Source organism: Erigeron canadensis, chromosome 4, assembly GCF_010389155.1.
Source record: "Erigeron canadensis isolate Cc75 chromosome 4, C_canadensis_v1, whole genome shotgun sequence".
Lineage (NCBI taxonomy): Eukaryota > Viridiplantae > Streptophyta > Magnoliopsida > Asterales > Asteraceae > Erigeron > Erigeron canadensis.
Window position 1 is genome coordinate 42684826 of NC_057764.1, and position 15379 is coordinate 42700204.

At 29.9% G+C, this 15379-nt stretch overlaps 1 protein-coding gene across 1 annotated transcript; it reads left to right on the plus strand.

The window, feature by feature from the left end:
• The first annotated feature begins 7766 nt into the window (after nucleotides 1–7766).
• LOC122598646 (phosphoinositide phosphatase SAC2) lies at nucleotides 7767–15027 on the plus strand. The gene is made up of 17 exons (XM_043771233.1): nucleotides 7767–7973; nucleotides 8108–8332; nucleotides 9242–9446; nucleotides 9547–9712; nucleotides 10250–10463; nucleotides 10573–10649; nucleotides 10794–10981; nucleotides 11059–11156; nucleotides 11254–11387; nucleotides 11476–11598; nucleotides 12687–13032; nucleotides 13154–13275; nucleotides 13373–13486; nucleotides 13856–13999; nucleotides 14087–14245; nucleotides 14331–14433; nucleotides 14552–15027. Exons 2-17 carry the CDS (start codon nucleotides 8234–8236, stop codon nucleotides 14627–14629), a joined length of 2370 nt encoding a protein of 789 aa, XP_043627168.1. The 5' UTR covers nucleotides 7767–7973; nucleotides 8108–8233; the 3' UTR covers nucleotides 14630–15027.
• Nucleotides 15028–15379: the final 352 nt, after the last annotated feature.

Sequence of the window (15379 nt, forward strand, 5' to 3'; positions counted from 1 at the left end):
AGTAAAATAAAAAGGGTAAAACGAAATGCATATATTTATCATTTATCCATATTGATATTATGTCAGTCAAGTTATGGGTACCCTACTATAGATATATGACGACAGGCACTATCTTTTGTATGTCACGTTTGATTATTTAGCGTGTGCGGATTGCTAGAGATGGAACTTGAACATCATTATTATTAGAGCTAAGCCAAGCAACAATTAAAGAACGTACACTCAAACAAGATGACCATCCGTAATCGTTGTTCATGATAGGCAACTTCAATTCGTGATGATGTGGATCGATAATGTATATTGTATAAACCTATTGGGACCTTCAACCTTGTAATGAACATATATGCGTGACAAAGTTTGTGAGAGTATATATATATATATATAAATGATGTTTTTTAAATGTTCTCATCGTTCTCATTTTAAAACTGTTTTTATTTGATTGTCCCCCTATATATATATTATATATATATATATATGTACGGTAAAATCTCTATAAATTAATAATGTCGGGACCGGGTTTTTTATAAATATATCGAGATATTGTTATATCGATAAATTAATAAATTATTAATTTAAAGATATTCATATATGAGCTTCAAAATTTCCCTTTTTAATTTTCATTTTCAATTTATCTTCACATATTAAACTAAATAAACTTGTCAAATGCATTGTTTTGAATTAAAGCTAGTTCAATGTACGAGAAGATAATGCATTAACTCTTAAAATGCGATGAGAAAATTTAAAGATGAATTCAATATAGATTTCAAGTTCCAAATAAAACAAAGTGACTATAAATTCATTTTTTACTAGACAATGTTAAAATTTGAAATATTTAAGAAATTATTAAATAATAGTTTTATTGGGACTACTATATTTACATTGAGGTATCAAAAAATTCATTATCTTATTATTTATTATTTATTTATTGAAGTCCAATTTTGTATTGGTTCCAAGTTGGGACCAGACAAATTATTAATTTATCGAGTATTAAATTATAGAGGTTCTACTCTATAGTGGTTTATAAAAAGTTGATGTTGCAATGTTATGGACTCGATCGATAAACTTCACAACGTTAACGATGCTCTTAATTAGTATGAGGCATAATGGCATATGTGATTTAATTATGTGTAGGTTGTAGGTGTCGTTGTTTCTGTTATTTGGTTTATTTTTATATTGTTACTAGTCTTAATACTTGTACGATGTACGGATTATATAATATTTGATGATACAGAGAATATGTGGTTGTTAGATATATAAGTTTTGATATCGTACTTTCACATATTATATGAAAACCATATGAATTGGATAATATATTTGTTTAATTATATGTTTAAAACTTAGCATATATCTTATCTTTTAAGATAGTTGTATTCCGTATAGGATAATGATAAATCAACTTAATTGGTACGCCTAAAAATCAACCTAATTATAAGATGATGACAAGTGGAAAAATCAGGGGGCAATATTAAGAAAGAGAATCAGTGAATCCACATGTCAAATTCTTAAGGTATTTGGTTGATTTTTAAACACATAAGTTAGGTTGATTAATCATTTTCATTATATTTAAAGATTAGTATTTGATTATAATTAGGTAATTAGGAATTAAAAATATTTTTTTAGTTACACCAAGTGACACATGTCATCTAAGGAATAGTATTTGATTACAATTAGGTAATTATGAATTAGGAATCTATTGTTAATTACATCAAAAATAATACATGTCGTGTAAAGAATGTAGCAAGTGTCGATAAAAAAAATACACAATCCTGTTTTAGTATATTGTTAGATGCTACCAAAATGACACTAGAATAGGTTTGGTTTTTGAGAGACGAATAGAATCAACAAAGTATATGTTTATCGTATTTATTGGTCTCCCCTAGTATTATTTTTAAGTGTGTGTATATCTTTGAGTAGTGATAAACTGATCAATTAATTAATGTAAATGCAAAATTTATTTTGTAAGTTTATCACTAGCTTTCATCATATATATTTGTTCTCACCGATATTGTCTTTAAGTATCTTTTAATTAAGACCATGGTTTATACAAGATAACTATCCTTGAGTTGAAGACATGTATCAAAATTTTGTGCAGCCATCGGGGATGGTGGCCAAACACTAGGACAATGACCAACTCCAAGCTTATCAGGGCGATATCATATATGGATTAATTCTTTTTAGAAGATTAAAACAAATTTTAAAAGGTTAATTAATTAATTACAAAATCATAATACTCTCACCTTCAGTCTTTAGATCGAACTTTGTACAACTCTACAAGATGGGAATCGGTAAAGTTAACCATTGTTGTAATTAAAGAAGAATTAATAAACTGACATGTATATGTTTCATGAATTATAAATTGTAAAGAGTACCGTGTATAAGTTTTAAAGGAGAATCAATTCACATTTATATAATGCATATTATAAATAAATCTACAGATGTATAAGTATGTTACCATGTATAAGTATAAGTTTTAAAGTTATCATGAATCATAGATTGATAATCAATTAATTCACACGTGTAAGCTAGAACTTATGTGTTATGCATATAGGAAATATAAAATTTTAACATAAATTAGTTATTTGTATTTAAAATTCCTATATTCATCATTAATTAAATATTATTATTGTGTTTATCTCCTCATCAAGAAAACGTGTGTACAATCACCACCATTGATGGTGAAATGTGAATGGTAGGCGGTTTTGTAGATAGTGTATTGCCCTCTTCATCTCTCTAATATATCCGATAATAGTCTGTTGTACTTTAACTATTAATATGTTACTTATCATCATCGTTAATATTAATTAATAATGTATAAGTCTAGATAACCTGCCAAGTGTGATATACAGAGAGTATACAAATGAAATGAATTAAAATAATTTAAAGGGACACCGTCTGAACATGTCGTGTAAGTACGTACTAATTAAACTATAATTGTAAAAATAAATTTTAACAAATATAAAAAATAAGTATGATTAGTTTGTAATATGTGAGTTGACTAAATAAATACGGAGTATATAGATATATACTAGTGCTCAGGCCCGTCCATTGGACGGGTATTCTCAAGTTATATAAACCTTATAATAATTGTGAAACAAAAAGTGTATTACCAATATCATAACTTAATGAATACGAAACTAAAGAAAAAACACATAAAAATTAACTCCATATAAATATTGATTTCAGTTTATTTATTTTTTCCAACTCTAATAAATAAAAAGAGAAACCAAAAATGTATGGTCAATATTACAACTTAATCAATACGAAAGCTAAATAGTAAACATATGAAAATATATAAATATTGATTCGAGTTTACCATTTTTTTCCAACTTTAGTTAAATAAAAAAGATAAACAAAAAGTGTAAACTACATAATTTGAAAAATACATACCAATTTCTATTAAATAAATATTAAAAAAATAGATAATTAATAAGGAGAGAGTATTAAGCTAAAAGAATAAAATTATGAGTGCTAAGCGTACTCCGAACTCTTTCCTTTAGTCATATTACAGATAAGTGTTAATTAAAATTGTTTGTTATGGTAAGAATGAAAGTCATTTTTATACGATATAGAATTTTGAAAACGTATAATAAATTTTCAATTAATAATATATTAATATTTGTAATTTTTACATAGTACTGTAAAAGGTTATTAATTATTTAAAAACGAGATAGTTACTTGGGTGTTGCCCCGGGAGACATTATATTTATTGTGTTCCGTAATATTTAAAAAATTATTACATGTTTTTAGAAACATTATATAGCTCAAAACTTGAGTTGATATTGATTTTTTAATGAGTAAACAATTAAAAATTAAAAAAAGTCAACAGTATAAATTTATAACAAATTAATATATTATATACATTCTAAAAGATAATAAGTATGGAAGTAGAATATTTAAAATAAAAATATAAAATAATAATACAAACATAATTAAAGCTAATTTCCTGGATCATTGAAAATAGAAAGTGAAAAAAAAAATCAAAATAATAAACATCAACCGAAATAACATTGAAACTAACACATATTGCAAACAAATTTTTCGGAGATGGTTAGATGTATATATATTCAAAACATATAACCTACTGTTATATAACCTATTGTTATATGTATATATACTATGTAATAGTTCACTTGTACTAAGATGAGACAATCTTAAATATGTTACAAACTTAAAAAATAATAATATGCAATTAAAATAAGTTATATTTGTAAACAAATTAGAAGCAATTTAAAAGATCAAAACATAATTTATCAAGCCCAAAATTAAGAATATAAGATAGGTCAAAAAGAAAATGAAGTTGACCCATTAAGAAAATAAAAACATGTCCAAATAAATAAAATGACCCGTTACTATTCTTTGCACGCATTTACATGCTTTTAGAAACATTATATAGCTCAAAACTTGAGTTGATATTGATTTTTTAATGAATAAGCAATTATAAATTAAAAAAAATCGACAGTATAAATTTATAACAAATTAATATATTATACACATTCTAAAAGATAATAAGTATGAAAGTAGAATATTTAAAATAAAAATACAAAATAATAATACAAACATAATTAAAGCTAATTTCCTAAATCATTGAAAATAGAAAGTGAAAAAAAAATCCAGAATAATAAAACATCAACCGAAATAACATTGAAACTAATAAGTAATGCAAACAAATTTTTCGGAGATGGTTAAATGTATATATATTCAAAACATATACCCTACTGTTATACGTATATATACTATGTAATTGTTCACTTGTATTAAGATGAGATAATCTTAAATATGTTACAAACTTAAAAAATAATAATATGCAATTAAAGTAAGTGATCTTTATAAACAAATTGGAAGCAATTTAAAATATTAAAATATAATTTATCAAGCCAAAAATTAAAAATATAAGACAGGTCCAAAAGAAAATGAAATTGGCCCATTAAGAAAATAAAAACGGACCCAAAGAAATAAAATGACCCGTTACTATTCTTTGCACGTATTTTTATACCTTTGTTTTTAATATATATATATATATATATTAATGAGGTAGCATATATGTTCTTGGTGTGTATTTTGGTTACGAAGAGAGGAGAAAATGGGTAATATTGTCTAGTTGGCAAATGGTGACAGCTAAGAGACAGTAGTAGCAATCGAACTACGACACGTCACTATGTTACAGCTTGGAACTCTCAAAGTCTTACCCATGCCCATGTGGACACGTCTTCTCCATGTTTTTATTTTCCTTTTTCAGTTTTTTCCTTTTTATTTTCACAATTATTATAAAAACTATAAATATAAAAATACATATTTTTGTACCGATTAATAACTCATAAAATTTTCTCTCTTATTATTATATAGATAAGATATTTATATAATCGTTTTGTGAAAGTTAATTTGACCGCTATAATAGAAAAAAGAAAAAAAAAAAAAATTTTTATGGTAATGTAAAAATGTTAAAACCAAAAACACGCTACTTGAGAAACATGTGACCAAAATATAATGCATGATGTAATGAATTGGACATTTTCTATATCGATGGTGTTAAGACCACATATATTAAAGCTTGTATAAACTTTTAGAGGTTATTATTTGATGCTTGAAATATTTTATTAATTAGAATAAAACAAATATAGTAAAACACAAAATCAATTCTTATATTTATTTAGGTATACAGTACCCGCGTGATATGACGACAGTGAAGTAGTAATGGTGACTACTGAAAATAGGCTACAACGGGTGGTGGTGATAGCGGCATCGAATAGTATATGTAATTGATTTAAATAAGCTAACGAAGATGTTTTAAAATATAAATTACAAATAATGTAATTATTTATTAAAGACAATTTAAGAAATTTGCATGGCAAGATAAATGATATTCAACACAGCTATTTATACTATCTAATAAAGCAAACCATCAAATTTTTTCTTTAAACTTTTTACATTTGAGAAACCAAAAATATAATTATCCTTTATTCACTAATTTAAACATCTCCATTTAAAGGCTATTCCTTATAAGGCTTATAGCCTCTGTCCGACACACGTCCGACGCCAACATGGTCGAAGACCTTAGTAGCACGGGGTACTTCTTCGATGACGTCTAGGGGTTTCTTCCAACTTTAGACACGCGTCTGAAGTGTTTGTGAGGGAAATAATATGGGGTTATAAGGAGGGGGTATTTTTGGGATGTTCTAGAAGGGAAAAAAGGTGATGAATAGTGGAAGTATGTGGGAAGAAGTAAGTTCCTATAAGGAGAGGCTTAATATATCTATAATATCCTTAATGAAATAATTTACATGATAAATCTACCAACACTTATAATAACTACAAGCTTTAACATCAACTACTTTTACATTCACCACAATCGTCGTCTCTATCACCGTCCCCACTGCTGCCCCCACCACCACCTCCGCTATCACTACTCCTACTATCACCATATTGCGCAAACATAAGTCTAGTAATCTTTAATGTGGAGTATGAAAATATAGATACCAACATGGAAATCATTAAACTAAAAGGTAATCTTACATTTATATTAAGCAAATGATATTTCCATTCCTTCATTTTTAAAAATTGAACCCTTTAACTAAATTGTCTCCATACATTCTATATATCATCTATATCACTTAACAGGATAACCAAATAAAATATTTAATAAAATAATTAATAATAATAATCTTTCAACTGTTAAATAATTATAGTTAACTTTTTACATCAACTAACTTTAAATTAATAGTTACACCGCTTCCACTGCCAATATTAATAGTCGACGTCAATGTCACATTGCCACTGCTACTGTCATCTCAGTCACATTGTACGAACATAAATCTAATCTAATGTAACGCAAGCGTGAATGTCACACATTTCTACTCCAAAGTCACTTATGAACTTGTACATTAAGACGCATTTAAAAAAAACCTTATATACTGAGATATATATTTGTTTTGCATATCTATCCGAAGTTTGCATTAGTAAAACATTTTATATATCTATCCAAAGTTTGCACATAGTAAAACGTTTTATATTTACCTTCGTACATATACATCATATTTTTTTAACTTACAATACATTCATATTAACAAAGTTGGGCATTGTCAGTATTCGAATACGGCGTGGGCGCATCAAAATTAGGGTAATAGCCATTTATCCGCTCTACCTTAAAAAAAAAGTTAATAAATTATATGTAAAACTATTATAGAACCGATATTTTGTTCTAGATACTTGCTTTTATAAATAGGTATTTTGCACATGTTTTTTATGTAAGAAATATTTGTTTATGTAATTATTAACATTTCGTTTTCAATACAAATGTTTTTTTAAAACATCAAGTCGTTGTTTATCTCAAACTTAATTGATTCAGTGAATAACTATCGTAATGCATAGTTTATTTTAACATTGATTTGTAATGATTTAATTTTTAAAAGTTATCAGTGTGTTGCTTTAGCCACTAAGTGCATGATTTTCAATATTTTTCATTTACATCGAATAGTTTACTTAAACTTTAGCTCTCGTTTCATGTCGTTTTATAATTATAATATGACGTGATTTACCCTATATTATGTTCATCATAAAATATTCAAAATTAAAGAGCGATAATGACTTGACAATCATTTTTAAAAAAAAATATCATTAGTTATCACCTTCTTTTGATATTGTCTTGTTAGGAAAATATTCAATAATTGAAGGAAAAACAATAAAGGCTAAAACTATATTAGTAGGTGTTTAGTTTTTACACAATCCTCCCTCCCTCTCTCCCTGCCTTAAATATAGAAAAAATATTTTTTCCGCTAAAATTTCAGATCTTTTTGTATTTTTTGTGGATACGCTCGCCGGAGCTGTGATTTTCGCCTCTCTCTCTCTCTCTCTCTCTCTCAACTCAAATCTTTCTCTATAATCACCAGATCTGTATCAATCTTCATTACTATTTCTATTTCTATCTCTATCTCTATATCTATCCTCCTATCGCCTTTCCTTCATTTCCGCAATTCTTTTCTGTAAGATTTTATTACTTCTCAAATATTATATTTATATTTTTGCATATGTATATATGTATATATATGTATGTGTTTGTATACGTATATATTGTAGTCTTACTGTTTTGTATGTTGTGGTTATTGTTTGTATGCAGGTAATTATAGTTATGTAAAGGATGTTAAAGTTAGGGTTTACGGCGGTGTAATTTGAAAATTTGAAGTTATATAAACTTGTATGTTAACCTGATATAGCCCGGGCGTAAGGCTCGGGATCCAGAATAATGAATTTAGAGAATCAACAGCAGCATGATTGGATCACAGAAGTTCCTAAAGTTAAAAATGCTTATTTGCAGAAATTCAGACTCTACGAGACTCGTTCGGTATATAATTCTGTTTGTTTTCATCATTTTTTCGTGCTAGCGTATCGAATTATAAATTAATCAAATAATCAATTATATTATATGATGCTATGTTTATCTGCTTTTTTTTTTATAAATAAAAGTTTGGTATTATATTATTAGAGCATATTTAAGTTTTTGTTAAGGATATATCGATCGGTTATGGATTAAGTTAATACTTCATGATGCCTATTTGAAGCTAACTTATAAGGTTTTTTTTGTTTTTATATATATATATATATATGATCAAGTGTTTGTATATTAATTTGTATTGTGATATTGAGAAAGGAAGCTGTTTGTTGATTACAAGTTGTGGTTGATGGTGCATATTTGGTACTACTGTTATTTTTATCGTTTGTGTACGTGTTCCGAAGCACGTGATTAGGCACGGGGCAGGGGATAAAGTTGAATCCACCTTGAGAGTTTTGAGTTTATATTGGCCCCTACCTAAGGCTTTATTACTTGGAATAGTGCTAGACAAAGAGATACCGGCATTTCTAGAGTGATCTTAAGGTAGTCTTAAGAGTTTATGGGTGTAGAATGTGTTATTCAAGTTAGTGGATTACCGATTAGCATGTTAGCTTTTTGTATTTAAGCCTAGTTATGTCCCAGCAGTCGGTAAGTTCTTGCCTTTTTCAGTTGTAAGTACAGCTCTGAATCACTTACTAGTTCCGTAATTTCCTTTTAAATCCATTTACAATGCACTTATATAGGCAATATAATTGAGCTTTTTTGTGGTACCACATTCTCACACTTAAACATGACGTGTTTTCTATCACTAAATTCCAAAATAAGCTTTGCATTGGTGATATGAGTTTTTCTTCATGGCCGAGTCAGTTTTTTGCAACTTTACCTCATCGATGATGTTAACTTTATCTATTGTTATTACAGAACTTTTATATGATTGGATGGAACAAGAATGGATCAGCTTGGAGAGTGTTAAAGATTGACAGGTCAGAACCTACCGAGCTAAATATTACTGAAGATCCCACAACCTACACTGAAATTGAATGCTGTGAACTGCTAAAGCGTGTTCATGAAGGAAATAAGTCAACTGGGGGGCTTAGATTTGTTTGTGTTTGTTATGGAATTGTTGGTATGCACCATTGTTACGTTTTTTTAAGCTAATGAACATTTACTACAATGATTGGTTCACACAATTTCTTTTCTCTCACTTTTTTTTCTTTGTATTTTAGGCTTCATAAAGTTTTTGGGACCTTACTACATGCTGCTTATTACAAAAAGAAGGAAAATTGGTATAATCTGTGGTCATGCGATATATGCTATTACCAAGAGCGAGATCTTGGCAATTCCCAATTCTACTGTTCAACCCAGTGTCACTTACACTAAGAATGAGAACAGGTCCTTTGTCAATTCTGCCTGTAAATGTAAAAATGTAGTAGAAGTCAGAACTACTCTTCATCTATATGTACTGAAAAGGATTAACATCGACCTCGATTGTTATTCCTTTTTTCTCTTGTTTACTTATATTAAATTATTCTTATCCAAAGTGTAGTTAGTGCAATTGTGCTTTTTTTAACATTCAATGTTGAGTATATTTTAGGGAGAGTTTAGATGGCGACTATTGATGACATACTATTACACGTGTCTAGCTTTTGATTTTTTCATTGCTTCTATCTGAATGGTTTCATTGAGGGTGTTGTTACCAGTTTACATCCTGTAAGTTACAGGGCAAGGCCCATGGTCGTTATGATATTAGCTAAGAATGTTGAATAGATAAGGTATTATGAGTGTTTTACTGGGGAAGCAACTGTTGTGTTGTCTTCTTACTTTTGTTAATAGTTACAGCATTGCAATTTGTGTTTCATATTATATTATTTTTTCAAGCATTTATTATGATAATCGGTTATGACTTTGTTTTAATGTTTCATTTAATAGATACAAGAAGCTTCTATGCTCGGTGGATCTCACAAAGGACTTCTATTTTAGCTACTCGTACTGTGTTATGCATAGTTTTCAAAAGAACTTGTCTACTCATGAGACAGGAAATGAAACAATGTTTGTTTGGAACGAGTTCTTAACGAGCACAATCCACAATCAGCTTAGGAATAATCTCTGGACGGTGCAACTAGTTTATGGCTACTTCAAACAGGTATGTATATTCACCTTTCATTATTTTATTACAAGTATATTCTCTGTTCATTCTTTATTTTATACTCGTAGTAAATTGTGCTTTTGCTTTTGTTTTTTCTCAAAATTAGGTTAAACTCTCAATAGCTGAAAAGGACTTCAACTTGACCCTCATTGCCAGACGTTCTCGCCATTATGCTGGAACCAGGTATGTTGAATTTTGATTTGTGGACTAGTGTCATATTAGATCCTACTGAGTACTGAGTGATAGTGCATCTATGTTTAGAAAAAAATTGTTAGATATACTATTATCAAGCTTTTCCATTAATTATTTTATCTTATCATGGTGTAGGTATTTAAAACGAGGAGTAAATGAGAAGGGTCGTGTTGCCAATGATGTTGAAACTGAACAGATTGTATTTGAAGATGTACCTGAAGGATTCCCAGTGCAAATAAGCTCTGTTGTCCAAAATCGAGGTTCAATACCTCTGTTTTGGTCCCAGGAAACGTCACGATTAAATATTAAGCCTGATATTATATGTAAGACTTGAAAAAGTACTTCAACTTTTAATTGACATTTCGAAAATTGTCTCCTTAACTGGTACCTCTCCATCTAGTGTCGAACAAGGACCCCAATTATGATTGCACTAGACTTCACTTTGAGAATCTTACCAAAAGATACGGAAATCCAATAATCATATTGAATTTGATCAAGGTAAAGAGAGTCTTACTGACTATACTAATGTCCAGTTATCTATGCTTATCACCATTTTCTCTCTTATAAATATGTTAACCATCGTGTGGCTTTTCAGACCAAGGAAAAGAGACCCCGAGAATCCCTCCTCCGCGTGGAGTTTGCTCATGCTATCGAGTTGATTAATAGAGATTTGCCTGAAGAAAGTCGTTTAAAGTTTCTCCATTGGGATTTAAACAAATATTCCAGAAAGTATATTGCTCTCTGCTCTGTACTATATGGATTTGATTACTTCCTTACATTGATAATTTGTCTATAACATGAGTATATGATTTTTCAGCAAATCTACAAATGTGCTGGCACTTTTGGGCAAAGTAGCAACCTATGCATTGAACCTAACTGGCTTTTTTTATTGTCAAGTAATCCCCAATTCGAAGTCCCTAGAGCTGTTAAATCTTTCCAGGTAATGATATATAATATCTGTATAAAATCAATATTAGTTTGTCTTATTAACAGTTTCTATTCTGTTTTTTCAATATTAATATTTTACTTAGACATTAAAGAATTCAACAAACCTTTATCTTATTTTTATGTTCTACTTGGCTATCTCTGCAGTATAGCTCTACGAAACTTCTGACCATAATTATGAAATATCTATACTAATTTTAAAAAAAAACACACTTTATTTTTGAAAGTGTTGAAAAATATGTAATATTTTCACCTAGCACCCCTTAAAATATTTTCACATACACTACTCCCTTAACATTAATAATTAAATAACACTATCAATCCTTTATCTTTTAAAATATCTCTGTTAACCATTTAAATCAATTGCTTTTACATCAATTATCTACACCACTCGACGCTGCCTCCACCACCAACAGTCGCTCCCACCACCACACCGACGCCGCCACGACCACCGTGTTGCACGGGTACCGTGCTAGTTTATAATAAATGATTACCTTGTGTCATTTCTTCAATGTGTTTCTCAAAGTTTCTGTTATAGAATCAATTGATAAATATTAATCAGTTTATTACATTTTCACCCAAATTAATATTGGAACCTACATTAAATAGGGGGAGTTCTACCAATATATACGAATATGTTATTCTAACTTTCAGTAAGTTTTATGTCATAATAATAATTAATTGTTTGCATTTGATGATTCAATTGGCTAGTCATCCCACTCCCGCTGACAGAAATTGTTTGTTCTCAGTTTTGATATCTAACCTCGACCGGATGTATGACTTATTCTGTGGGGTCATGTTTTATTTATATTGATGTCAAGAGGTATCCGCTATAAAGTTATGATGTTTGACTTGGCACCTAATTTTTGATTTCTGGTTATATATTTGAGTATCAATACCGCTCAATCATTGTATTGATCAGATGACTCTATGCAAGTATGTAAATTTGAGATGAAAGTTTTAAAAATGAACACTGCTGCAATTTTTTAGTACATCTGTGAAAGAAAGCGTTGTAGTTATAATGATAAGAAGGGTGGATAAAATTTAAAATATTTTTCTATAATGCCCCTGGTCATGGTGCAGGGATGACAATGGTCACAGTTGCAATTTCGAGATCGAGGAAAGTGATGCTGAGAACTTTAAAACTGGCCCTAATAAGAGTGGCGATAGTGGGAATTTAAGTTTCAAGCCTCCTACATATCAGACTGGGGTCCTAAGAACAAACTGTATAGATTGCTTAGATCGCACAAATGTTGCTCAATTTGCCTATGGTTGGGCTGCACTTGGTCGTCAACTGCACACTATAGGATATATCGATACCCCAACTATTGAGCTTGATTCAAATCTAGCAGATGATTTGATGAGGATTTATGAGAAAATGGGTGACACTTTAGCACTACAATATGGTGGTTCTGCAGCGCACAATAAGGTACTGCAGTGTCAGCAACAGCTGAAGTTGACAACTATGATTTTATGATCGTTTTGTTATACGTGTAATGTCTTGAAATTATTAGTTGAGTTTTTGTGCTCCATTTTATCTTTTTATATAGATATTTTGTCAGAGAAGAGGGCAATGGAAGGCTGCAACTCAGTCCCAGGAATTCTTTAGAACTCTACAACGTTACTACAGTAATGCATACATGGATGCCGAAAAGCAAGATGCTATTAATGTGTAAGTGATATAAATCTATGATATTAAATTAAAATTCACATATCTGATATACCCATATTTATTTATATGATTTTGAACTTGGTCAATGTTGGAGCAGGTTCCTTGGTCACTATCAGCCACAAATGGGTAGACCTGCACTCTGGGAATTGGATTCAGATCAGCATTATAATGTTGGTAGCCAAGGGTCTGATGTTTTTGCAGAAAGATCTAGGTACCGTGCTGTTATCATATTCTTGTGTTTGTGTTGTCTAGAAATATTTGTAGGCTAATATTTACCAAGCAACCTTTCTAGATTTTGCACATTTACCATCTTAAAAGTGACTGTAATAAATGGGATAACAACTCGCATTCATCTACAACATCTTATGTTAAACATTTCTTTGTAAGTTATATGACTAGTCAGATGTCCGGTACAAAACAGAATGCATTTTTTTTTTCTTTTGAACTGTAAGACACCTCTTGCAAAATATAATTGTCCATTTGTCATTAGCGGTTCAAATTGGTTTGATCTTTCTCAATCATCCTGGCCAGAATGTGTGATATGCTATATGTTGGATGCTTACCTTTTTTATAAATGCAGGATTATTAGGAGGTCGTTATCTGTGGGCAACATTCTCTATGATGGCAATATTCACCGTGACGGGAGTTCTTCTATTGGAACTGCTCAAAATAATGAAGATACCTTAAATGAAATCTCTTCTGAAAGTGATTCGACTTATCCAAGGTTTGTTCTGATTAATGCATTCAGGATTGTTATATCTACTATGTTGAGTTGATATATATATATTTGAAATTGTAAAATTGGAAGCAGGTATACAAACTCAACATCTAGGCCAAATCTTATATCTGAAGAAATTCCCAACAGTGATCGCATATTTTACAACAAGGATTCTTTTAACTGCTCAAATTTTCTCGACGTTGACTGGCTTTCCTCATCTGGAAACTCATGTGAAGACGAAACTTATGAAAGGTAAACTCATGATTTGTTTTAGTCTACACTCAATGAATGGCCGTTATTACTTTTTGAACCAACCCTTACTGAAAAGACAACACAGGTCAACACTTGTAGGGTCCCCTATGGGCGGTCAATCATCTGAAAATGTAGTAAATGAACTGTGCGCTTTTGCTAGTGATTCTGAAATGTCTCCTAATATAAAGGTCAGTTTTCTTATTTTGTTGTGTTCATTGTTTATTAGGTTATTTTACAAGTGTATTTTATTTGCTGATTTATGTATGTTATTCCTAATCTTATTGTCTATTTTTAATTTGGGTGCAGGATGGTAGAAAACCAATTGGAGGTGGGTTCTCCGATAGATTTGCAGAATGGGTAACCCATGGGGATATTTTTCCTTGATCAGTTTTGCCAACAAAAAACCAAAAAACTAAAACAAAAAAAAAAAATAAAAAAATACGGAGTATCACCTTACCCATAAGCCATTATATCCAGTCATCCCGTCCTAAGGATGTGGGTTGCAAAGCACAAATAAATGGTAAGAGCATACCATAAGAGAAACAAAAGGAGCTGCACACTTATATTGAAGTTATAAAACACCCAACAAAATTCAACTAGCTAACCCTTGTAAAAATTGATATTAAAAAGCATAAGTGAAACAGTCAAAATTTTAGTACAGGTACAAAGGCTAAAAGAACAATAGCTGGTTTTTTCATAATTTGAATCTTTGTAAATAGTTTTTGATTAATTTAGTGAGACTGGAGATTCTTTTGATAGTTTGATTATATGATTGCTGTTCATTTCTCTTTTCCTTTGGTAACCGCTTTGCTTGGCCTATTCACAAGGCCTTTGAGTTTATACATTATGGAAACACAGAACTTAAACCAGGTAAAGCCCTTTAGGCTTGGTTGGTTTTTACAAGAATACCACTAAGGTAATTGATGACAATCACTAATTGTCCATCATGTTTCATGGTAGTGTGATTTTGCTACACTCTTACTAAAACATTGATAGGTTTATACTCTTAACCACATTACCTTGCACAACTTTATACTTTTGTGTGATCTACATTGATATATTTTTGTAGAAACATTATTGTAGTGTATGATAAAAGAACTATAGAGGTGTACAAATAAACTTGGTACATGCGAT

What these genes read in the sequence shown, in the direction of transcription:
- LOC122598646 (XM_043771233.1), top strand. Translation starts at nt 8,234, where the DNA reads ATGAATTTAGAGAATCAACAGCAGCATGATTGGATCACAGAAGTTCCT. An exon ending in GAGCTGTTAAATCTTTCCAG is followed by an intron (nt 11,599 to 12,686) that starts GTAATGATATAT and finishes GTCATGGTGCAG; the next exon opens with GGATGACAATGGTCACAGTT. An exon ending in AAGCAAGATGCTATTAATGT is followed by an intron (nt 13,276 to 13,372) that starts GTAAGTGATATA and finishes ATGTTGGAGCAG; the next exon opens with GTTCCTTGGTCACTATCAGC.